General features: G+C 38.5%; 1 protein-coding gene across 2 annotated transcripts in view; it reads right to left on the bottom strand.

Annotated features, from left to right (window-relative positions):
- The window catches only part of ttc12 (tetratricopeptide repeat domain 12), a 122485-nt gene extending 107041 nt beyond the window's left edge, over positions 1-15444 (bottom strand). For both annotated transcript variants that reach the window (XM_051931877.1, XM_051931878.1), the window contains exons 1-2: positions 15292-15444; positions 14630-14811 (exon numbers count right to left, since the gene is read on the bottom strand). In XM_051931877.1, coding sequence (XP_051787837.1) covers positions 14630-14811; positions 15292-15346 — 237 coding nt within the window. In that variant the 5' untranslated portion in view covers positions 15347-15444. The remainder of the gene's footprint in view (positions 1-14629; positions 14812-15291) is intronic.
- Between the last annotated feature and the right edge of the window lie 10047 nt (positions 15445-25491).

Below are 25491 nucleotides of genomic sequence, written 5' to 3'. Positions count from 1 at the left end.
CAGAACCAGTTGTGTGTATTCAGCTAAGCTCTGATGTTCAAATATGTCCCAAACAATGTGTGTAAAACAGTCCTGTATTTGAGAGAGTGTATCCTCAGGCTATGTTTTAACAGACTTTATGTAAGGCTTTATTTTTTCTATTAAGAGCTCTTTATAAAGTTATTTGTATAATGTAATAATTTTGACCTACTGATTCTTCTATTCCAAAGAAGTGAACTGAAAATGTTCCTCACATTATTCATTCATTCGTTCATTTTCCACTGCTTATCCCAAAATGGGCTGCAGGAGTCAATTGTGTTAGTGGTGAGGCCCATGTACCTTTTTCCCCAGCTACATTTGCATACTCATACTGTTGGATACAAAGGCCTTTCCAGACCATCTGAAAGTTCTAATCTTCCCAACAAGCTCAGGATCTTCCCCCGGAGTCTCCTCCTAGATGGTTGTGTCCATAAAACCTATGGAGGACAGATGCCTAAACAACCTCAGTTGGTTCTTCTCGATGCAGAGGGTCAGCAGCTGTTCTCTTAGAATGAAAAGCATAGATGTCCAGGAGATACTATCTCTAAGGGACAGCCTTGCCACCCTGCTGAGAAAGCTAATCTTGGCTGCTTGTACCCACAATCTTGTCCTTTTGGTCGTTAACCAAAGCTTATGATCATGGGAGAGGGTAGGGACATACTGTATATCAACTGGTAAATGAAGAGCTTTGCCTTCTAGCTGAGCTCCTTCTTCACCCCTACAGATTAATATAGCTACTATATAACTGTTGTCTGTTGATCTCACCATCCCTGTTCCCATCCCACGTGAGCAAGAACCAGATCTACTTAAACTCCACCACCTGGGGCAGTAATTGACCTCTCACTCAGAGAGGTTAGCCTACCTTTGTGCTACTGAGGACCATGGCTGTAGATTTGGAGGTGCTGATCCTCACCCGCGCCACTTCATGTTTGGTTGTAAACCATCCCAATGCGTGCTGGAGTTTACAGCCTGATGAAGCAAACAGAACCATGTTGTCTGCTAAAAGCAGCAACGCAATTCCAAGGCCACCAAACTGGACACCCTCCCTACCCCAGCTGTGCCTAGTTATCCTGTCCATGAAAATCACAAACAGGATAGGAGACAAAGCATAGTCCTGGCGGAGCCCCACACCCACTAAGAATGGTGCAGATGTTTTTCCAAGTGTGTGGACACAGTTTTCATTGTAATTATACAGGGACCAAATAGCCATTATTACTATTAATGGCCCCATACTCTCCCAGCTCCCTTCACAGATTCCCTCGAAGAACAAAGTCATATGGCTTTGTCAAGTTCACAAAACACACTTAGACCAATTGGGTATATTCTCATGCCCACTCCAGGATCCTCATGAAGGTAAAGAGCCGGTCCACTGTTGGGAGTTTCCTTTCTAATACCCTGACATAAGCTTTCCCAGAGGGGCTGAGGAGTATGATTCCCAGAAAGTTGGAGTACAACCTCAGGTCCTCCTGTTTAAAAATGGGGGACAACACCTCGGTCTTTCACTCCAGGGGCACTGCCCTCAAGAACCATACAACTTTGAAAAGGCATTTCAGCCATGACAGCCTAACAAACTCCAGAGCCTTCAGCATTTCTGAATAGATCTCATCCACCCCTGGTGCCTTGCTACTGTGGAGTTGCTTAATACCTCAGTGACCTTCCTCAGAGAAACGGGTACTGAACTTCACTTTAGACATTCTAAAAAAGTAGTACAGAATATAATCAGTTTCTGCAACATACCCACAGGATGCAATAGCACAGCTGACATCAAGCATTCCCTGAAGAAATGTTTTTAGTCTTTGGGCTTATCTAATTTTATTTTATAAATAGTTATCAGGTTCCCATCCTACATCCTGACAAACATGACCAAAAAGTCTCAGAGAAACACCTGTAACAGGTGTGTAAATGGCAATAATAAACAAGCAAATGTGAGAACTAAGCAAAAGGAATTTCATATGATCCATAACATTGCACTAGTAAACATTACTGTAATTAGCAATGATGAATATGATAAAGCAGTTTTATAAAGTTACATTACATAAACATTTAAAACATTTAAATAACATTTAAAAGGTGGCAGAAGAAAAAACAACAACAATACTAAAACCAGTAGTAAGTTTTACTGAGTCTACAAGGCCCTTATAGTCTAACACACTGGTACAATAACCCTTTGGCAATAAGCATTGATTTAATGTACATAGCTATACATTTTAGAAGCCAATAGGATTGTTGGTGAACTACACCTAGGCGCTTTTTTATAGGCTTGACATAAATTATTTTGAGACATGTTGCATCAACATGCCAAAAAAGAAGATGCTGAAGACTTATTAAAGAAACAAAAAAACAAGTCCGATCATCAGTTTTTACAGGAAACTCATTTTAAATATTCATATTATTTATGACTATATGCTGCATTGTTAAATCAGCCTCAAAAGTAAGTCACTGTCTTCATGTAGGGTTCAAATATCTCCTTGACCTTTCAATGACAAATGGATCAGTTTTATAGTTATATACTCTACTGCCCTTTAACACTTCACTCTGCCTTTTCTGCCCGATTTTGTTCCGGCCATTTTCACATTATCTTGCCTTTCTTTCACAGTTCATGTCCTCACATGCATTTTTTATTCTCTGCCTCACCTCAGCTCATTGTATGTACAATATGCTCCCTCCCTCAAAAATCTTCAGTTAGGAGTTAAATATTTCCTCTTTCCTATCTTTCATTATCTTTACACAGTTCAATAATTAAAAAATCTTCTAGTGTCAGAGTATGCTTTAATGTAGATGTGCATAGTATTAATATGACAAGGAAACTTGGTAATCAAAGCTGCTTTGTCAAAGTCTGTATTTGGCAATGTGTGCCTTTTTTTCTATTTAGATAAACCCACTACTCTAAATTGCCTTCTAAATGCATTTGTGCTTTGCAACAGAGGAGCCTTTTCAAGATATTGTCCTGCCATCAAAGACAATGCTTAGCAACAACATTTTTTTTCCAAAAATAGATGTATATTGTTCCTATAGTTCAGAGTAGGAGGACTAATAAAGCAAAATCAATACAAGAAAGGAATAGAATATAAAAATACCTGAAAATAAAAATGGGGAAAGCAAAAAAGACTATTACATTCAGAATCCATTCATGTACAGTATATTATAAACAGAATGCATTTTTTGCACTACTGTCTGACTCTTACATGATAGCGCCTGGTGCTCTAAGGTGGGTTCATGAAACATGGTACCGTATTCTGTTGTTCTTAAGGAAACAGGAAGGCAGATCCTTCAATGACAATGACCTGTGCCCAGTACAGTGGAACCTCGGTTCACGACCACAATTCGTTCCAAAACTCTGGTCGTAAACCGAGTTGGTCATGAACCGAAGCAATTTCTCCCATAGGGTTGTATGTAAATAGAATTAATCCGTTCCAGACCGTACGAACTATATGTAAATATATATATTTTTTAGTTTTTAAGCACAAATATAGTTAATTACACCATAGAATGCACAGCATAATGTAAAAACATTGAATAACACTGAGAAAACCTTGAACAACAGAGAAAACGCTGCAATAGTTTGCGCTATAGTGCTAGGAACCGCTCACTAAAAACACTTTTTTTTTAATGAGTTTTAAACACTGGGGAAAAAATGAGAACATTTGAAAAATCCGTAATTTAATAAACCACCAAGAAAAGTAACATTGCAACAATGCAGGCTATGAACCTATCACTGTAAATAGAACTGAAAACAAAAACAAGCTTTCTCTACCTTATGCGTCCCTCGCTCGCGCTCTCTCTCTCGCCTGTGTGTGTGTGCGTGTGTCTTGTCTCTCTAGCGCTCCTGTGTGTGTGCGTGTGTCGTGGAGCGCCTGTGTGTCTCTCTAGCTCGCTCCTGTGTGTGTGTGTGTGCGCCTCTCTCTCCCGCGCCTGTGTGTGTGTGCGTCTCTCTTTTGCGAGCCTGGAGCGCCTGTGTGTGTGTCTCTCTAGCGCGCTCCTGTGTGTGTGTGTGCGTGTGTCTCTCTTTTGCGAGCCTGGAACGCCTGTGTGTGTCTCTCTAGAGCGCTCCTGTGTGTGTGTGTGTGTGTGTGTGTGTGTGTGTGTGTGTGCACGCGCCTCTTTCGCGCGTGTCCCTGTGTGTGTGCACGGCTCTCTCTGTCTCACGCTGCCTGTGTGTGTGCCTCTGTCTCTCGCGCTGTCTCTGTGTGCATGTGTGTGTGTGTGTGTCGCTCTCTCTCTTGCTTGCTGCACAGGAAATGCACAGGGAGAGACTGAACATGTACAAACCGAAAGGGAACCTGGCTTGTTTGTATACCGAGTGTGTGGTCGTGACCGAGGCAAAAGTTTGCCGAACTTTTTGGTCGTAAACCGAGTTGTACGTGTACCAAGACATTCGTGAACCGAGGTTCCACTGTATAAGTCAAAGTCAAGTCAAGTCAAGTCAAGTTGGGGAGCATGCACTGGTACAATGCGTTGGCGCACCCACTACAAGACGAAAACAACTCGGGATCCCGGTTTGCAACCCCCCCGGCAGACACACGGTCCAGTCCTACCCTCCAGAAATGACCCTCTATCTGCCGCAGCCATGTGTTACGTGGGCAACCCCTTGGCCTGGTCCAGCCGCTCGGGTCCCCAACAATGAGGATCAAATGAGCCGGATCACCCTCGGGGAAATGCGCCACATGGCCGTAGTGCCGTAACTGATGCTCCCTCACAATGCAGGTAATGTGCCTCATTCAGGACCCCATGAGCAACCGCTCATTCGACACAAAGTCAAACCAACGGTACCCAAGGATTTTCCGGAGAGATACAGTACCAAAGGAGTCCAGTCTTCATCTCAGGTCACTGGATAGCATCCATGTCTCACAACCATATAGCAGTATAAGGCTCTGGCAAAAAGCTAATGTCACTTCACATTTATTTGTTGCAGTCAACAAATGAAGAAATCAATACAGGTGACTGAATGTAGATTTAGCCCAGCTGGCTGGATTTTCACATTTTATGCTAAACAGTGTGATCTAAAGTGTGGGAGCCTCAATGATTCTTCTATCTCACTATGATGGCATTTAGATTCCGTACCCTTTTTCTTTTGGTCACCTAAAAGTTGTAAATGAACTTGTGAACCGTATGATACTCAGATAAATAAAAAATGACTAACAAAACAATACAAATTTAAGGCATAAAGTATTAAAAGCTGGAGCAAGGTTTTTTAAACTCAAGACATGTTTAACACCATGGGGGTTAGGCAAATAGGGGGTGTTGCTTCCTCAACTGAGTGATACTGCCACCTTAGTTTTGGATGAAAGACTTTTTGAAATCTTTCACTTTTGTAACCTGCGGCTTGTGAATTCAGAGCAGCCTAAGCGCTAATCTGTCAAATTTACACCAGCTCTGTTAGGTATTTCAATGCTGCAGAAAGGCATAAAAGCAACAGGTTTCATAGTTGTTGAAAAACTTTCACAACGTTCATGTATCAGTATTTACTGGTACTTTTATCTTTATTTTGAGTCTATTCCTTGTTTAGTACAGGGTTCATACACTTCAGTACATTTCAAATTACAGGACTTTTTGTGACCTTTCCGGTACCAACCAGCATAAGAGTCCACTGCGATTGTGTTGCGGAGTTTAACACTGTATGTACAGCTTATCAATATAAATGTATCAATTTCTAAAATATTGAGACAAGATTATTTCAGCTAGGAGAAGGAATAATGTTATCACCTGAACATTTTCCTCTGGAAATGTATTTTGTGGACGCTTCAACCCCTGGCTGCTGAAAGCGTATGACAGGCCGACAGAGGGCAAAAGCTATGCACAGATTATAAAATTCTTAAGAGTAACCTGGTTAAGGGTTTAAATGGCCACATAATTGGATTATTCAAGTAGAAATTCTCCTCTGTTAACCAGGTTACTCAGAGTCCACTAACCTGGTTTCTCTAACTAGAATAAGGTTTTACAATACATGGCATTTTAGAAACCAGGTTTATTAAGGGACATGTAAACGTGTCTATTGAAGCTCACGCTATTTCCCCATAGTAACAGCATAGTTAGGTGTTATTTGTGCAATTCTAGGCAAGGCCACTACATTTTAAAAACAGATACAATGGCATGCAAAAGTATTCCATCTCCTTGAAAGTCATCATAATTTTCTGCATGACAAAAGATTTGTACACATATTTATCCATTCAGTATTTTTAATGTGAACTCTTATGCTATAACAATACATTTCCAAAGTCAAAATAAACAATTTTCTGTAGATATTTAACAGAAGAAGAAAACCTCATATGTTAGTTTTTGCATAAGTATTTAAACCTCTGTTCTCTGGAAGCTCTAGGTTTACACAAAGGACAAATTAATCACAAACGACACAAAGTGTGAATGTCCTATTAAGCACTGTTGGATCCATCATCAGAAAATGCAAGGTTCATCACAGCAATCAGACTCTTACTAGATAATGCTGTCCCTCAAAACTAAACATTACAGAATGACGTTGACTGGTAAAAAAGGCTACTAAAAATCCAACCGTCACTCTCAGAAGTCTGCAATGCTCTTTGGCTGAAACTGGACTGAAGGTGCAGCTCTCCTTAAAGCAGGCCTCTACGAGTGGGTAGCAAGAAAGAAGCCATTCCTTAAGAAGGTGTACATAAAAGCATGTATACATTTGCTACGAACCATGTGAAGGATCCAGTTAAGATGCGGAAGAAGGTTTTATGGTCAGATGAGACCAAAATAGAACTTTTTAGCCAGGCTTCAAAGAGGTATGTGTGGCAAAAAACTAATGCTGCCCATGTCTCAAGAAACACCATACCTACAGTTAAATATGGTGGTGGCAGCATCATACTATGGGGATGCTTTTAATGTGCTAGAGTTTAAGAGATAATGGATGGACACAAATACCACACAATATTGCAGGAGAACGTGTTAGTGTCTGCTATGAACCTACGGCTCAGGAGAAGATTAATCTTTCAATATGACAATGACCCTAAGCATAAGGTTAAAGTGACACTGTTATGGTTCAAAAACAGAAGGGTGAATGTTTTGGAATGGTCAAGTCAAAGCCCTAATCCTAACCCTATGGAGAATCTGTGGCACTATTTGAAAACTGCTATCCAGAGGCATCATTCCACCAACCTAGAGGGTCTCTATAAATTCTGCCAAGAAGAATGGGGAAGAATCACTACTGAACAATCTGCAAAACTGGTACATGCTTACCCCACCTTCAGTCTCAGCATTTAAAGCAAAGCTGAATATTATTTATTTCAGAACAGCAAAATTGTGTTGGAGCTGCTTTTTAGACTGTTCATTTTACCCAATCATGAATTTAATTAATTGATTTTACTTATTACACTGCAGTTTAGTAACTACAGCAGTTATTTTCTTAGGCAGTTGTAAAATCTTTCCAATGTTTTTTTCTCTTTTACACACCCTGCAATAGTACCTTGCCTGTTGTAATCTTTGTTGTTTGCTTGCATTTTGATGAACTGCAAAGTGTGGCTGACCTAGGGCACTGCAAATCTGGAACTATATTTTTTTTAACTTGAAGGTGTATTAGCATTAAAAAAGTATATTAATATAAAAACATAATATTTTCATACCTTGTAAAACCAAAATAAGCAAAACTGCATATCTTTGTGATGTTTCAGGGAAGTGGTGCACCCATAGATAAAAACAGCCAGACATGGAAAGTACATGCACCAGAGACAGTGACTGGACTTGGCATTTCAGAACACTGGATCTATGAGACACCAATTTTAAACAACACACCACCATATATATATATATATATATATATATATATATATATATATATATATATATATATATATACTGTACACACACGTGTAAAAAAACATTTTTCTGTATACATGACAAGCCTGATCGAATGTTACTTATATTGATTTATTTACTTATCTTCCTACAGCTGGTGTTTAGATCTGGATGGTGTATGTGCCCCCCAAAAAAAAAAATCTAACTGCATTCTCGTACCATTGCTCGCGTACTAAAGTGTCAGCATGCATTTTTCATGGCATTACACATGTAATTTGTGAGCATGCCCTTGTCGATCAAATAGAGGAAGCTCTGCAGTCTACTTGTGACTTTATTCTGTAGGAAGACAAGTAAATAAATCAAGATAAGTAACACTTGATCTGGCTTTTATATAAGTAACATATAAATGCTTCTTATGTAAAGACCATTACAAAACATAATCACAAACAGGAGTTTGCACGATACGTCGGCGAGCTCTGTAAGCCATGCTGTTTCTTTGAAGGACAGGTGATTGGCAGGATGATGCCGGACCTCATCCTGTATCCAAACGGTGCCTTCTTTCACCTTTACGCCTGGTGCAGCTGCGTTGTTCTTATATGTGAGTGGACATTTCTTGTGGTGTGGGCTTCTGTTCTCTTTCTCCAATCTGAGTTCACCTCTGTTATAGCTCGTCTTTATTTGAAAACAGCAGTGTCAGATCGGGGTGAGCATGAACGCGACGGAGAATAGAACTGAATTAAAAAAAAAATGCTAACCTTTACAAGTACCATACATTTATGTGAATTTCCCATTGGGATTAATAAAGTATCTATCTATCTATCTATCTCTTTACACCGGCAGTTACAGACTCAAATCAAATGGATGCTTTTATTGTATAATAGTAACAATATGAACAGCTCACTACTGAAAATGTTTATTTTGGGACTGTGGTATAGCAGGTCCACAGCTCCTGTTCAAAAGGCCGTTTTTAAATAATCACCGTGCTCGCGGCTTAGCAAATGGGCGTGGTGGCGGTAGCGGGTCTCGGGGCGATCTGTGGTGTGGGCGTTTCTCAGCTAAGTGAACAGGTGAGGGACTGCCCACATCCGTGACTGTTCCTGGGGCTAATGTGCTACAGCAGCTATGTCCTCTCCACATAAATAGAAGCGTGAGCCGACTAGGAGAAAGGAAAGAAAGAGAAGGAAAAAGAGATTGCAGAAGGAAGCAGGAAGGGAGCGAGTGAGTGAGAGAAAGCCGGTGAAGGAAAGCGAGAGAGAGCAGGCTCGCGGTAGCTGAGCAGACAGCCTGGGTGTTTGGCCGACACCCGGGTAAGTAGTAGAGGTGGTCACTTCGTAGAGTTTAGTATGAAGGACGGGAGTGACCGGGAGACGAGTGACTCTCCGCTTAAGGCTGCGGAAGGCAGCGGGAGTCAGGACTTGGTGTCCCCAACGTGAGAGCCTTGGTCGTTGTGGAATCCCAAGTCACTGTCAGGGGGAGCCGACCGGAGCCAAGGATCGGTAAGGTGACTGACAGTAGCAGTGACAGTAGCAGAAGCAGTAGTAAAAGAAGGTCAGCTGCAGAGAGAGCGTCTCGCCTGCTGCAGGGTCCTAACGGGAGAAGCAGGTGAGACGCTAGTTTAAAAGAAGCACCTGGCTTGGCATTTGTTGTTTTTAAAAAGACTGCTTCCTGAAGAACGTTTTAACCTTGTTTTAAAGGATTGTTTTCGCGTTGTTTTTAAACCACTACATTTCTTTTAAGGATTATTTATTTGATGACTTTTGAATGCACTGCTGCACTTGATTTGAACACTTGTTTTGATTTATTGTGAATAAAAGCACTTTTGCACTTTGTTACACCATCCCCTTGCTCCATTGTTATTGCCTCACTGTCTAGCTTATCGGTGACATTACTGATGGTGTTGGGTTCATGGGCTCCCTAATAGAAGATGGGAGCACAGAGCAGAACCCACATCGTCACAGGGACACGTTAAGACTTGAACCCAGGAATTTCTGAATAGGAGTCAGCAGCTCTAACCGCTGTACTACCCAAGAAATCAACATAACAAGCCACACTAACCTGATTTCTTTTTCTTCAGTTATAGTCTTGGGGATGAAAAAGCGCATTTGTTCTGTTAGACTTGTATCTTTTGTGAAAGTGCTTATTTGATATTTGGACTTCAGTCTTCACACATTATATACTTCATGTCTACATTTTGTTATTAGTACTAAAACATGGAAAAAGTTTGTCTTTTAGGTATGTGTTCGACATTTCCTGTCATCCTACACTTACACAGATCTTTGTAGACACAGAACACACGTGAAATGTATGTGTTCCAAATAACAATATATTTTTTTTTAGCCTAGGTACCTGACTCCCTGATAAACAAGGCTTCAGTTGGGAGAGGGTTTCGCAGTTTCTCCGGTGGTGGGGGGGATGGTATACCAGGCTGCTTGCTGCTTGGGCTTATCGACACATTTACAAGACAAAAGACGCTGAATGGAGACGTGCGAGTGAATTTAAGGTGGGCAGGATTTACGAGGTTTCTCGTAAGCTTTGGTAATTCTAGTGTTAAACGCCTATACAGCAGCTGTTCTTCTGTCTCACTGCCTTGTCTTGTGTGACGTTAAAATGTTTTATAATAGAGAGATGTTACTCATATTCTTAGCCCAACATCCACATATCATAGTGTTTACAAAGTGTGTTTTAATAAGTTTACATGTGTTTAAAGCGTGTGGGAGGGGTATTTTAAGGCTTAAACTATATAAAAAAATGTTTATTTATATTGTCTTTCTATATCGTGGATTTTCACCTATCGCTGATGGGTCTGGAACGTAACTTCCGCGATAGGCAGGGGATCACTGTAATATATTTTATCACTGCTATAGCTGAAGATCTATCCAGATCTGAATAAATTAAAACATAATTAAAGTCTCCGACCATTATAATTTTATGAGTGTTCATAATAGGAATAGATGAAAATACATTTTGAATGAAGTCTTAGTTTTAACAAATGTCCAGGTGCCTCGTGCATAACGCCATGCGTAGAATTCGCACTATAACATGACGTAAGCACAAAAGCCGAAATGTGCTTATGCACAGAAAAATCCAGATGCAGGAATCTGTGTGTTCCCCAACTTCTGCATTCTTCCGCTACATAAATTCCACTCAGCGTGGAAATAAACGTACATGCACGCGCCTACTGTCCCACCCCAACTCCTCCCAGAATTACACCTCTTTGAATATGCAAATCAATATAAATAGCCCTTAAGCCCAGCGTTGCGTGAAAAGGCAATGGCAAAAGTACGAGGAAAAATAGAAGAATTTCAGCGAATATCAAAAGGAGGCAAAGAAAAACGTACTATTTGTTAGTTTAAACAGTTATATAAGCAACAAAAGGAAGTTGATCGAGTGACATAGCGTGTCGGAGAAACTCGAAAGCTCAAGTTCACAAAGTCGCACAGTACGCAAAATAAAAAAAGAAGTTGTCACATATCAAAGTCGGCGTGAAAAGGTGACTCGTAGCCCACCATCTGAGTGTCATATGAAAGCTTATTATGGTACAGTGAAAAAAAAGGCACACAGTGTGAAAAAAGCACGAAATGTCAACTTTAATTTCGAAATTTCCACTTTAATCACGTAGTTTATTTTGTCATTAAAGTGGAACATCATAAACTTCATCTTAAAATCGTTTAATTTACTAGTTTCTCAAATCCCATCATAACTAAGGTAGCACGTTAAAATGTTGTGTATTTGATCTTATATGTGCTCTATGTGCCTGAATCACTACGAGCTCTTCCTCCGACAGGACACAGAATCCATTACGTTCGTAATATTACACCTCTCTGAATAATTAAAATACTGAGATGTATACGTGATATCTTTTTCATGATGATAGGAATGTCAGCATGTTATTAAACATGGGGACACGGTGGCGCAGTGATTGTTCATGTCTTACACAAGATGCTTCCTGCGCCATGCGCGACCTTCAATGAAATGCTTTATTACAGAAGTACTGTCTTTTTCAAACGTACTAACCCCCAATTCCTATCCTTACTTTTCTTTCTCCAAATACCCAATTGCCACACAATCAGCTCTGTAATATACGTTAAGCCATCTGTAAGCTTAGAACGCCGATTCTTCAAAACTTTTAAGGAACATCGAAATATCTTTGTAATGTTTAATCATTCTATCCATCTATCCTTCCAGTGTCGCACCAGCCACAGTATGAATACAGCGCAAGGCAGGAACAATCCATGAACGAAGCTCAAGCTCGCTAGCGCTGCGGAACCATGTAGTTAAAGTTAAAGTTTTATCTGTATAATATAATCAACATATTTTGCTGCATTTCATCTTAAAAATGATATCGTCATCATATGTAAATACGCGCTTTATAAAGTGTCTCAGGTTGTGCAATATTATAACTGTATCATAAGTACAATTACCTCACAGTAACTTGCAAGTACAAATAGTTCTACAAGGAGCACTTGATGGACTGATTAAGTGCGTTTAGAGTTCTTGGGATGAAACTGTTTGTGAACCGCGAGGTCCGAACAGGAAAGGCTGTGAAGCATTGGTCGGATGAGAGCAGTTCAAATAGCGAATGGCTGAGGCAGGGAGTGCCGTATACCGATAATTCTCTTTCTGATTGCTGTAGATCTGTGATTCACACTCAGATACAGTGATATAAATACTACGAGTGGTGCAGTGAGAGTAATATGGAAAAAGTTGATCTGCTGTGGCAACCCCTAACAGGAGCAGCTGACAGAAGAAGAAAAAGGTGCAGTAAGAGTACCAACGCTAAAGCAGTTATGGTATTTGGAATAGTTTGACCATTCTGTGGACCATTATATTGTTACAGGTTAATTACAATCAGATGCATTAAATTTATGAACAATATGCAGTTAATTTCAGTGTATTTGATAAAGCCGCCGTCATGGATGTGGATCTAAGAAAGGGTAACCACACAGGAACAGTAGCACTGCTTTGACACTGGGTGCCGCAGGTCTGCAAAACCGAGTGGAGAACTTGCGTACGACAGGGTATGAGGTACCGTGGAAAAGTGCGTGGCTTTACGCCAAGTATAGGATTTATACATCGCAATTTGAACGTGGAAACATTATTATGCAACATTTCTGTGCGTACGCACCATTTATACATGAGACCCCAGGTCTTACAAAACTCTTTTAGTGCATAATCTGTGCTCACTATGTCTCCAGTTTCTAAGTAATTGACATTACTCACTATACCCAAGTAAAGCATCAATAAAAATAACAAAAAGTAATAGTCCCAGCACAAAGCTTTGAAGCACTCTGCTGATGACCTTAGCCAGTGTGGAGGGTTTTCCTCACACACTAAAAGTAACTGTCTTTAAGTCTGTATATAAAGCAATGATTGGATAAGCCAGAATGCTTTTGCAAAAACGTGTTAAGGGCTAATGAAACAAATATTTCATGTTTTGGCTACAACATCAAAAAATACATTTGGAGAAAAACATCTGAAGGATCTGAAGTAAAGGACACCTTGTCAACCTTCAAACATGGGATGGATCTGTTATACTTGTGTTGTACATTAACATGCAATTGCTGAGCACTTTGAGTAGTGAGAAAAGTGCTATATAAATGCAAAGAATTATTAATTATTATTATTATTACATTAACCAATACAATCAGAAATACCTGTATAGTGTGGGTGAAAGGGCTAGATCACACTAAAATCAACAATTTCTAGAAATTGCAGAAGTTCTACAATGACGCATAGTGAATAAAGAAAGTGAACCTTAAAAAGGGTACAATACAGAATAAATAAAGTCCAAACAAGACAACAATCCAAATGTGCCTATAATTCAAAAATAGGTTATTTTATGAAACAGTCCCCACACTTGAATATTATTGAATATTTGTGGGCGATCTCAAGCTTATAGCACATGCAAGTAAGATCATTTGCTATCTAGGAAAAAACCTGCAAGAACACAAAATTCTTTCCTGGTGTCAAAAAAAAAATGTCCAACTTATAATTTCATTGTGCATTTAAATTCATAATAAAATATTAAATTTGGTTTTTGCACTGAAAGAAAGTAAGCAAAACTCTTTCACAAATACTTCTGATATTTTGCAAGTTTATCTGCATATAACTACAGACATTAATATTAGATTTGGCAAAATACATAATTGTATCATTTGAAAATAGGAAGAACAAAAACAACCAGGAATTTTGTATTTTTGAATTCATTGTCTGGCTTATGCCTAACATATATATATATAAATAAATAAACGCACACAAAATATATATTTTTTTTATATGAGCCATTTAAAATTTACAATATATAATATTAGGTTTCTACTAAGAATTCACAAATTTGGATGGTATTGATAATACCGTGGATTACAAATATATCCATCCATCCATCCATTTTCCAACCCGCTGAATCCGAACACAGGGTCACGGGGGTCTGCTGGAGCCAGTCCCAGCCAACACAGGGCACAAGGCTGGTGCCAACCCATTGCAAGACACACACAAACTCCAAGCACACACTAGGGCCAATTTAGAATCGCCAATCCACCTAACCTGCATGTCTTTGGAGGGTGGGAGGAAACCCACGCAGACAACATGCAAACTCCACGCAGGGAGGACCCGGGAAGCGAACCCAGGTCCCCAGATCTCCCAACTGCAAGGCAGCAGCGCTACCCACTGCGCCACCGTGCCGCCCTACAAATATATACAGTATTCTAAAGTTCTCATAGTTTTATAAGCTACAGTTCATTGTTGTCTCATTTTCCCCCATATACTTTAACAAGCCGTAAGAGACGATCAATTAGCTCTGTTGTATCACAATGCAGTTTTATGCTACGTAATTCAGTTGCAAATGGTGTCTACACGGTCATACCTGAGGTACATATCCACTGTGCTCTGACGGTTTCGTGTTAATCAAAGTCCTGTTCAGCTTTATTCTGCTCAGCTCCTCTCCGTCATCTTCGTTTTTGAAGGCTTTTATTAGAGCATCTGCCTTTTCTGATGCTGCCTTTTGCTTTTCAAGGTCAGCAGAGTTTAAATGTTTTACCAAATCACCTGTAAATAAAATATAAAAATATTTAAAATAGAGATCGGCTTTGTAACAACTTTACTTTATGAAGTCAATAAAATAAATGTAAAAAAATGTTTATAACGTTAGTTTATAAGAAATGAAACTAAAAGCCTTTTAGGCCAAACAGGCTGGACCCCATAAAAAATATTGTAACAACAAATATTCTTTCACTTAATTACTGAAATTCTGCTTGAATATCTGGTTTTAGACAGAAATCTGTGTATATACAGTGCGCATAGTTGTCTAAGGTGTTGCTATGTTTTCTTCTTTAACGAGTAGAATATTTAAAAAACATAAAGAATTAACGGCTACTGGATTGGGGTTACAGGGAGAAAACCGTCACAGCCGAATATTAAGTACATATATGAACCAGTTGCTTCAGAAACAATCTGAAGAATATTTATAACTCGTATGACACACATGCCATCTTTTACCTTCGTTCTCATTCCCAAACGGAAACTTACTTATTTCATCCACTTGTTTCAAGAAATTTTCCAAATCTTTGTCCTCCGCCGTCATGATTACAGAAAAAGGTAAAGCAAAGAAAATTTCACGAATGAACTACAGATTGATTATGCAAACCCATGTGAAGGAATATGTACAAGGCATTTTTATAGGAAGCAGCTACAAGCCAATGGCTTGCGACGTTGTTGACTTGTGACTGGAAGAAGACGCTTCACTATGGCAACGGCGTTGCTAAGGGGATTAACTAAAACAGAGCATACTATTGGCATTCTGTGGTGAAATAAAAATCAGTTATAATCACATAACCATAATTATAAGTTTTTGTTTTCATTGTAAGTATAACAAACAAGTATTTTATCAGACCTTTATTGATATACGTGGACTGAGGCGCGTTTAACTGTTTACAACGATCTTTTACAGTTGGAGTAAAGAGTACTGACAATGCTAAGAGCTAGGGACTGAATCTGTAAATTCGTGGGTAAGAACTTAGTTCCTTTGCTCATGTTACCTGAGTATCTATCTATCTATCTATCTTGACTATTTTATTTGTGTGCAGATATGTTTTAGTTTCTTTAATACACTGTAAATGAGATAAAGAAAGGACGGGTTTTAAATAGAACAATTTAACAATAACAATATCTTTTTTGTAACAATGGCAGTGATTTTCTACTGTTTTTTCAAAATGTAATGTATTAGTTCTTTGCCTTATGGTATCAGTTAAGGAATAGGCAAGGTAAACGTCCATCAAGGATTTTTTTTTTAATTCATAACACCTGGCCAGTCTATATTCCCTAAAACCTTTAAAAAGACAGTTTTCCTAAGCATATAATTGTTTTCTGGCAACTTACTTTGAATGAGAAAATTACTTCAATAGCATTTTTCTGTCCAAATTGAGAAACACATATTTAAAAGAACGAGTGAAAATTGCAGTAAGTGTATTCAAGAAAAGAGAAACAAAAGGCTATTCAACACTAAAGCAAACACTATCATTAGAAAATGTCCAAATATGTATCAATAAATAAATAAATAAGTGTGTAGCATCTAGTAAACATTGTAGGGTATGTTCTTAAGCTTTAATTAAGTATTAAATTTGACCTATTCACAAATAACTTAAACATGTCTTTGGTTGGCACAATACATCTATTTAAGTCCTGATTCATTTTAATTACAGCACAGCTAACTAAATGGTACTTATTACTATATATTGAGTTTGTAGTATTGCTAAGTCCCTTGTTCCTGTTTTTTTTTCTTATTTTTTCTATTCTTTATCCTGAGTTTTTGGTAACACTTGGATTTAGTGTACCCCAAGACTTTAGAGGTGGTACTTAGCCAAAAATAAGAACATAATACTGTAAATTACCTAACAATGAAGTCACCATTTTAAAGTGTTACTGACTCTTCCAACTCTTTCAGCATATCATTTCACCATACAGGACCTAACAGCACAGATATACTGAACAGATCACCAAAATTGTTGCTTGTCTATGGAAAAATGTCTCACTCTTTCTAATTTAGATCCACAGTTTAAAATGTTATCTCCAATTGCTTTGTATGCAATTTCGGTACAACCACAGCAATATATCAGTCACAGAAGTTAATATTTTTTGTTTAGGAAAGTGTATACAGTATATATTTTGTACAGTATTACCTAATAAAGCACAGAAACCCACCCACAATCTGTGCATTATCCTTTTTTTTTTTCTTTTTGAGAGAGGACAACATATGAATGACTTAAAAGAACATTAAAGAAAACCAGTGAATATGGTGTGGTAAATTGGTACGTTGGCATTTTGAACAGCAGTCGTTAGTTTTCCATCCATCCATCCATTATCTGAAAAACATCCCCACAGCATGATGCTGCCACCACCATGCTTCACTGTAGGGATGGTATTGGTCTGGTGATGAGCAGTGCCTGGTTTCCTCCAAACGTGACGCCTGGCATTCACACCAAAGAGTTCAATCTTTGTCTCATCAGACCAGAGAATTTTCTTTCTCATGGTCTGAGAGTCCTTCAGGTGCCTTTTGGCAAACTCCAGGCGGGCTGCCATGTGCCTTTAACTAAGGAGTGGCTTCCGTCTGGCCACTCTACCATACAGGCCTAATTGGTGGATTGCTGCAGAGATGGTTGTCCTCCTGGAAGCTTCTCCTCTCTCCACAGAGGACCTCTGGAGCTCTGACAGAGTGACCATCGGGTTTTCGGTCTCCTCCCTGACTAAGGCCCTTCTCCCCCGATCGCTCAGTTTAGATGGCTGGCCAGCTCTAGGAAGAGTCCTGGTGGTTTTGAACTTCTTCCACTTACGGATGATGGAGGCCACTGTGCTCATTGGGACCTTCAAAGCAGCAGAAATTTTTCTGTAACCTTCCCCAGATATGTGCCTTGAGACAATCCTGTCTCGAAGGTCTACAGACAATTCCTTTCACTTCATGGTTGGTTTGTGCTCTGACATGAACTGTCAACTGTGGGACCTTATATAGACAGGTGTGTGCCTTTCCAAATCATGTCCAATCAACTGAATTTACCACAGGTGGACTCCAATTAAGTTACAGAAACATCTCAAGGATGATCAGGGGAAACAGGATGCACCTGAGTTCAATTTTGAGCTTCATGGCAAAGGCTGTGAATACTTATGAACATGTGCCTTCTCAATTTTTTTATTTTTATTAAATTTGCAAAAATCTCTAATAAACTTTTTTCACATTGTCATTATGGGGTGTTGTGTGTAGAATTCTGAGAAAAAAATGAATTTAATCTATTTTGGAATAAGGCTGTAACATAACAAAATGTGAAAAAAGTGATGCGCTGTGAATACTTTCCAGATGCACTGTAAATGACATTTTTAATTAATTTCCTTAGATTCTTAGTGCCCTATTTATATTTGTTATTAATAGTAAAGAAAGAAAAAAATCTAAAAATCAAAACAAACATACAAATAAATAAATAAATAAATAGCTGTTCATTATTCTCATTATTGTCGACCTGTGAGAGACCAGGCAATTGAGATTCTGAACGGGCAGGTGAGACTCCAGGGGGTGCAGGAGTAGACCCATACAGGCTAAAGAAACTTAAAACAATGTGCTATGAACAGCGTAGCAGGTCAGACTCGGCGAAGGAAGGAACACTACTGGTGTGGAGTGAAGGCTTGTGAGGACAGCACTCCCCTTTGAAGAGGAAGAGTTTCTGAGGCTAACAGAGGGAGCTGAGCAGAGTCCTTTCTTAAAGAGCCAATAAACAGTCCTTGCATTGACCATTAAACATCTGATTGCATCTGTGTGTTGGTTCTCCCTCTACTTTACCTCAGGGTGTTATAATATTACTCGATTGCCACCTAACAGTTAATTCCAAACACAACTGAAAAGCTAATTGCTAGAATTATGCAATCAAATCTCTACATTACATTTCTCAAATCACTACATTGGTTCGCAGTTAACTTTAGCACTGATTTCAAAATCATCTGAATGGTTTAGCTCCCCTTTACCTTACTGAGTTTTTAATTTAACATTCCCTGCATAAATGTAAAATTTATGAAGCAAACATATAGCACAAATGTAGCATTTAGCTACTGTGTGGGGCCCAAACTCTGTAATGTCTTACTGTGCCTACCATTCTTAGAAATGCATTATCAATCATAATATTTTAGTCAAGAATGAACCATATTGTTTTAGAGTAGCATACTCTTGTTAGGACTGCTAGAGATGCTGCTCATCTTACGTTTTGGATAGCTATGGAAATTACTGTGCTTGGATGTTATTTAATTGCTTCAATTCCTCTGTCCATTTTGGTGTCCTTCTCTTTACTGACCTTGGAATGGAACAAAAAAAACCAAATGTGTTATTATCAGTAATAGACCCACCATCAGACCCTCACTTTATTTCACTAAAATCATTGACACTTCCCTGTTACATTATACACTGGATGATTTACAGTGAGGTGTTGGGCGGTCATTTGGTTTAAGATTTTGACCTGCCTTTCATTTGATTGGCTCCAAAAAACTTCTTTTATGTGAAAATATATGTACATTGAAATTTTATAGTTTTAGCTACCTAATTATTTTTAAAAGTCTATTGATAAAGTATGTATACATGTATATTTTTACATAATGCATATGCTGTATAGTATTGAGCTTTTATTTATTTATTTATTCTGAGTTTTATTTTAACTATAATTTTTGTATTCATGATCTGAATGAGAGTCCTTCCTGCTTTGTGCCCTTTGCTGCAGGGTTAGGCTCCAGCTTGTTGCCATGAACTGGATTTACTAGGTTAGGTAATTGCTGAATAGACGAACATTTCATTTATGTATGTGTACAGCTTATTGGTCACATGAGTGGAAAAGTACAAATTTTAATTGCACTCAAGAACCTTGGTCTGTGTTTAAAAAAACAAAAAAAAAAAACAATGCTTCCTGGCATTTTAGCCTATCGTATAACACAACCCTTGGAGGGTCATGGATCTCCTTTTATGCCCACTGTACATTTGAGGACATCATTCTTTGTGCTTCTAAAGGATTAAAGAGCCTTTTATCTTTTCCAAATATGTGAAGCGAGTGTTTTCCACACAGTCTTTTATGAGTCTTGCCTGTTCCCTGTGGTCCTGTTTAAGTAGGCCTATCTCCTGCTTTAAACTTCATGAGTTGGAAACTTGTCCATGAGCCCTCTGAAGGATGAGATATTTAATTTTTTTAATATGTCATATGTATTTCATGTTTTTTTTGTTTGTTTGTTTTTGTTTGTTTTTTTGTTTTTTTGCATATATCCACATTCAATGTGTGAAAGGTTTTGACAGAATCCAAAAAAACTGAGATAACTGGACATCCACTTATTCAGGGTACAAGCCCACATATTCAGTTTGGTGACCACTTCATTAGATGCCTTTCCCATGAAATTGATTATCAGTCAATGAGAGGCTCATATACACAGGCAAGCCTATTTAAAGAAGTATATACGAATCACAAGTGGTCTGTTCTGTATGTGCTATTGTGAACCAGGCTGGACATGAAAATAATGTTTAAGTGCTTTTGAATGTGCCATGTTAGTGGGTATCAAATATATAGACATTAATGCATGATATACTGTAAACATATTGGGGTTTTCACACATGACAGAGTCATAGGTATGTTGGGTAATCAGACTGAAGGTGGTCATCAACAGGTCACTGATGAAGGCAGCCATCAGAGGCTGACGAGACTTTTTCCAGAGTAAGTAATGGGCTTCAATCGAAAACATACAGTACAGTACAGTACAGTAAGTATAGCAGCAGTGCCAAAAAGACAAATCAGAATGCCTAACAGGGGTGCATACTGTCAAGGATAGGATATGGCAGTCAACAAATTATGGAACAAGAGTTGAAGTAGTTTCTGCTGGTTCAGTTTGAAAGGAATACCAGAATCTGATGAATACCCTAAGAGTCCATTGATCCATCTTGCTGGAAGTCAGCAGTACAAGCTGATGGTTTTAGTGCAATGGTGTGGAATTTATTTCTGTGGCACTCATTGTATCCTTTGACATGTGTAGAGCAACATTTGAATACAAGAAGTCTGAATTTTGTTGATAAATCACTTTATATCAGCATTGTACACATCCACTGGCACAAGGCTAAGACATACTATAGAATAGAAGAATTTAAGATTAAATGGAGCATTTTCAGACAAACTCTGTGCATCTGTTGCATGAGTTAGAACAAATTGACTGGAACACAAACCCACCACCTAGAAAAAATGGAACCAATCAAAGATGATATGGTCTAACAGTCTTGTGGCTTACTTTTGAAAGCTCCAAACAGAAGGCACTGCAGTATGGAACTGAACATGTGGTCTGTATGTTGTGAGGTAGCAATGTTACCAGACCTTTATAAAATGAATTGCATAAAATCAAATTAACAATATACTGCAGAAAAGAGCTTTGCATGTTAAAAAGCATGGCAAAAGCAAACTAATATAATTTTCAAAATGTAGTGACTTGTCTATCTCTTTATTCTGTTACCCTACTTTATGGTTTAATACCAGTGCTGTGACACATTAAGGCAGCTAGAGTGTTTGAAACATTTGCAAATTTTTGCAGTGTATCCTCATTTAAGTAAATGCTGTTTGCTACATTCATCAAGAAAAAATTGATGACTTAAAGAGGAAACACTGCCAGCAAATCCATGTTGCAAAAAATGACAAAATTAGTCATTTGTTGAAAAGTAATGAGAGTAATTTTATCAATTTCTGCTTTCCTATTAATTTTTCATTTTAATGTATTTGTCCCTTAACAGTAATGCTGATATTAACTTTTGAATATGATGGGCTCTCTTTCCAGTTTCTGCTAGTGCTGATGTCCTTATGCCACTCACTATACTTTGATGTTATGTATCATCCAAGCTACAACATATTTATTTTCGAATAGCCATTCCTATTGGTTTATTACCATAACTTTAATTAACCATAAAATCGACCATCTTTCTATTTATTGACTCTATTTCAAGGAAGTTTGTGGCCTGAGCCTAGCTCAGCCACACTTTATACAAGGCAGTAAGCACAGTTGAACAAACTTGCAAATGCACCCACATCAGGTAATCTGGTAATCCAACATGAAAGGTAGAGGAAAACTGAGTTAGTGGAAAAAACTCACAAACTCACCATAGGCATGTTGGAGTTTGATTGCTAATGAAAAACTCACAACAAACTATAGGATAGAACTTGAGCAGAGTCTCACAGAGCTGTGAGGCATTAGCCACTGAGCCAACATGCTGCCCAACCAGTACAATGGGCACCTTAACAAGAATGTTCTTGTTATATGGTGTAATGGAATTCAAATGAACATTCAACAAGACAAAGTTGATATGTGGATTGTAATTTGTACTGTTGACATAAAACTTACTTTTACATAAAAAAATTTCATCATAAAAGAAAATACTGAAAACAAATGCAACATACAGTGATGTATATGATATACCATGAAAGGAAAAATATATTTGATAGTTACAGTAAAACAATCAGAGCATCTCATCTAATAATAAAACTGGCATATGGGAGTAAAAACTCTTTTTTTATAACGTGTTCTGGGCTTTAATGTTATACTAGTGTTGGTTTGACTATTGAGAGAAATATATTCCTTGATGATTAAAGTGCTTTAAGAAATTTTCATTATCCCCCAGACCTTATTTGGACTGCTTAGGAATATACAGTATACCTTCAATTGATATCCTATGATATTTGGTCACAATGTTTGAGTTGACTATCTGAGCCATGTGGTTGTGTTACACTGAAGTGATGCCAATAATAAGGGACAATTTCTTAATGTTGTAACAAAATTTCTATATTTCCTCAACAGCTTCAAGGGATATGACCTCAGTATTACGGGCCCAGCCAACATCATTAAATATCTGTAGTCTACAGAAAATGGAGCACCTAATAGCTGTGAGGAACACAGCTGTAATTATGGTTTTACAATTTTTATTTTGTTTTGACATGCTATTAATTTTGATTGGTTATTATTTAGATTTTTGTGTGGTCTTCATAACAACATCATTGTGTTACCTTTTTTTCAGCATTGTCCTTTAAGCTCCAATGGTATGCTGCCAATTCATAGACATGGAACATTGCTATAGAATGCAATACACACTGGCATCAGTACTCTGTAAAAAATGCTGACTTTACCAGAACAGGGCCCTCATTTATAAAACTGTGTGGATTTGAGTGTAAAACTATTTGCAGGCCAGAAAAACAGTAACATTTATACAACAGAAAAAAAAATCAGATTTATAAAAGCTGCCATTTGAACATTTCTACGCAATTTACCCTCAATAAATCATAATCGCCTTGTAAATGTGCATGCATGAACCCCCACGAATATCTCCCTAAAACATCCATATATGTTAATGCCCCTAATACATATGCAGTCACTGTGCTGTAGAACTTCATTGCCAACCAATCATCTGACACACTGAGACACTGCCACATGTATTCAAGAGTATCTGGCTGCGCTTCACAAATGAGAGTGGAAGGTCATTCAATTCTCCTCTGCATTCTAGTGGTCAGGAAAAGGTATAAGGCACCAGCATCTGGGCAGGTAGCTCCTATTACCTATTGCATGCAGTGGCATGATTACTGTTACAATGAATAGTACAGGCTTTATGAAAAAGGGAGGGTTCAACCAATAACCAGCCACATGTACAGTACAGTCACGTAAGCCAAAACTACTTTGGCTAAAAATAAATGAATCACAGGTTGACCTAGGTCACTGAGTCATGATGTTTGTCACTCTCATGCTAGTATCACAGAAGACTTGTAAGATAATGGACCGTCAATGGTCATGATTACCAACAGCAGCTTCATTCTTGCTAGGTGTCTTAATTGCGATGGGAGTGCAGTAAATTGTTCAGATTATGGTTACCTTTTTATGTTGGCAAAACATGTTATGTTTTATGTATGTGCACCCATACCATATGAAAACTAAATGAAGCACCTGGCCAGTCAGTTAATGGCTCCCAGCACAGTGGGCACAATGGATTGAAACTTGGTTCAGATATTATATTTCTGACATGTTGACCAGTTCCCTGAGAGGTGACAACAGGTAACCAATATAAACTGCCAAATAACCATTCAAGTTCTTCAAAGCAAACATGCAGCATTAGCCATCTTAAAAGTAAACTAAAATATAGTCTGTACATCATATCATGTTTGAGGTATAATATGTTTGTCATGTCGATGCACATTTTAATAACAGCTTGGCGATATGAATTGTTATGTATGCGAGTCCTCCTTTAATGGCTGCACTTGGGTCTTAATCTGGATCCTGAGTTGGACTGTCGTGTGGTGGGTGCGGCAATGTGCTGTATCAGCACATGCTCCTAACCTCCCCCTCCCTCCTTTAGCTGGCATTGCTGCATTTCTCTAATGTGATCAAGGGTGTTGTCATTTCTCAGTTTCTCTGCAATGTTGCATACGCATGGATCAGACTTGCCATAAATATACGCTGTGATAAGAAAGAGTCAAAGACATCATAAAGATTTGGGGCAGCCACCTGTATATTGTTTTCCCAGCTGCAAAAGTTGACTTAAAGTAGCACAATGTGCATAGAACAGAGTCCAGAACAGAACTTACTGCATGGAGACAAGATGGCAGTTTTAACTGATAAAATGGGAAATTACGTCATCGGCACCAGAACCGGAAGTGACGTCTTCATGACCGGAAGTGATGTTGTTGTTGGCACCGGAACCAAGCAGGATTTCCCGAGAATGGTCTGCAAGAGACTGAGAGATACAGTTAACACACTCCGCCACCCCCTGCATGTTCCCCTGTGAAGTTTTCTTTAATGGGAAGTTGCAAACACAGATTTTAAGCCTCTCTTTCTGCATACGCAAGCTTTATTAATGAGGCACCACACCTCCATAATAAAACTAAAAACAAACAACAAAAAAACAAAAAATAAGCCACTGTCGCCTTTTTTGTGAGTAAATAGTTAAATATCACTAATGTGGTGTAAGATTAGTGAGTTTGATTGTCAGTCACTAAGAGCTCTTCTGTTCATTTTTACCACATCTGCATGGAGTTTGTTTCAGTCAGTCATTTTCCAACCCGCTATATCCTAGCACAGGGTCACGGGAGTCTCTATCACAACTGTATTTATCTTTATTTTTTAATGTGGTCAACTGATATCTGACCATGTGAGATACAGTGATGCTCTGAAATAGGTGTTAGGCTTGCTCTGTATGAAAACTGTTTTATCTCATTATGCTGTGATTACTAATTACTGGCAGTAATAGTGTAGCATGACTACCACACCAAATTTTACCCATAATGCAAAATGTTTTCCTTAGATAGATTGGTCATGTATTGAATTACATTCACACAGTACCTCATATAAACTGCTCCAAGGTTCAATTTGTACTGTGATGAGGCCAGCAGTTTTAAATTTCTTGGTTCTGGCTGTTAGTTATAATTCTTTACACTTTAGAAACTTTACCTGTGCTCCAGATTGTTGACTCAATATGATCTCTTAAATGAAGCAGTTTACCCTCGAGTGCAACTTCCAACCAAGCCCTGTAATCAACTGCAAGATTGGGGTAGCCTATCCTTGGCTATATGGACAACAGGCTAGAGTTTATTGAGGTCTGCTTCCTCTAAAAGCCTCAGTCTTCACAGATTCCACCCTGGAGCTAAGCAAGGTAGGAATTAATCCTGAAAGGGACACTAGTACATCATATTTGTGTAAGCTTTA

The sequence above is a fragment of the Erpetoichthys calabaricus genome, chromosome 9 (genome assembly GCF_900747795.2).
Source record: "Erpetoichthys calabaricus chromosome 9, fErpCal1.3, whole genome shotgun sequence".
Lineage (NCBI taxonomy): Eukaryota > Metazoa > Chordata > Cladistia > Polypteriformes > Polypteridae > Erpetoichthys > Erpetoichthys calabaricus.
Note: the sequence above shows the minus strand (reverse complement) of the source record. Positions and strands in the feature narration are given on the sequence as shown.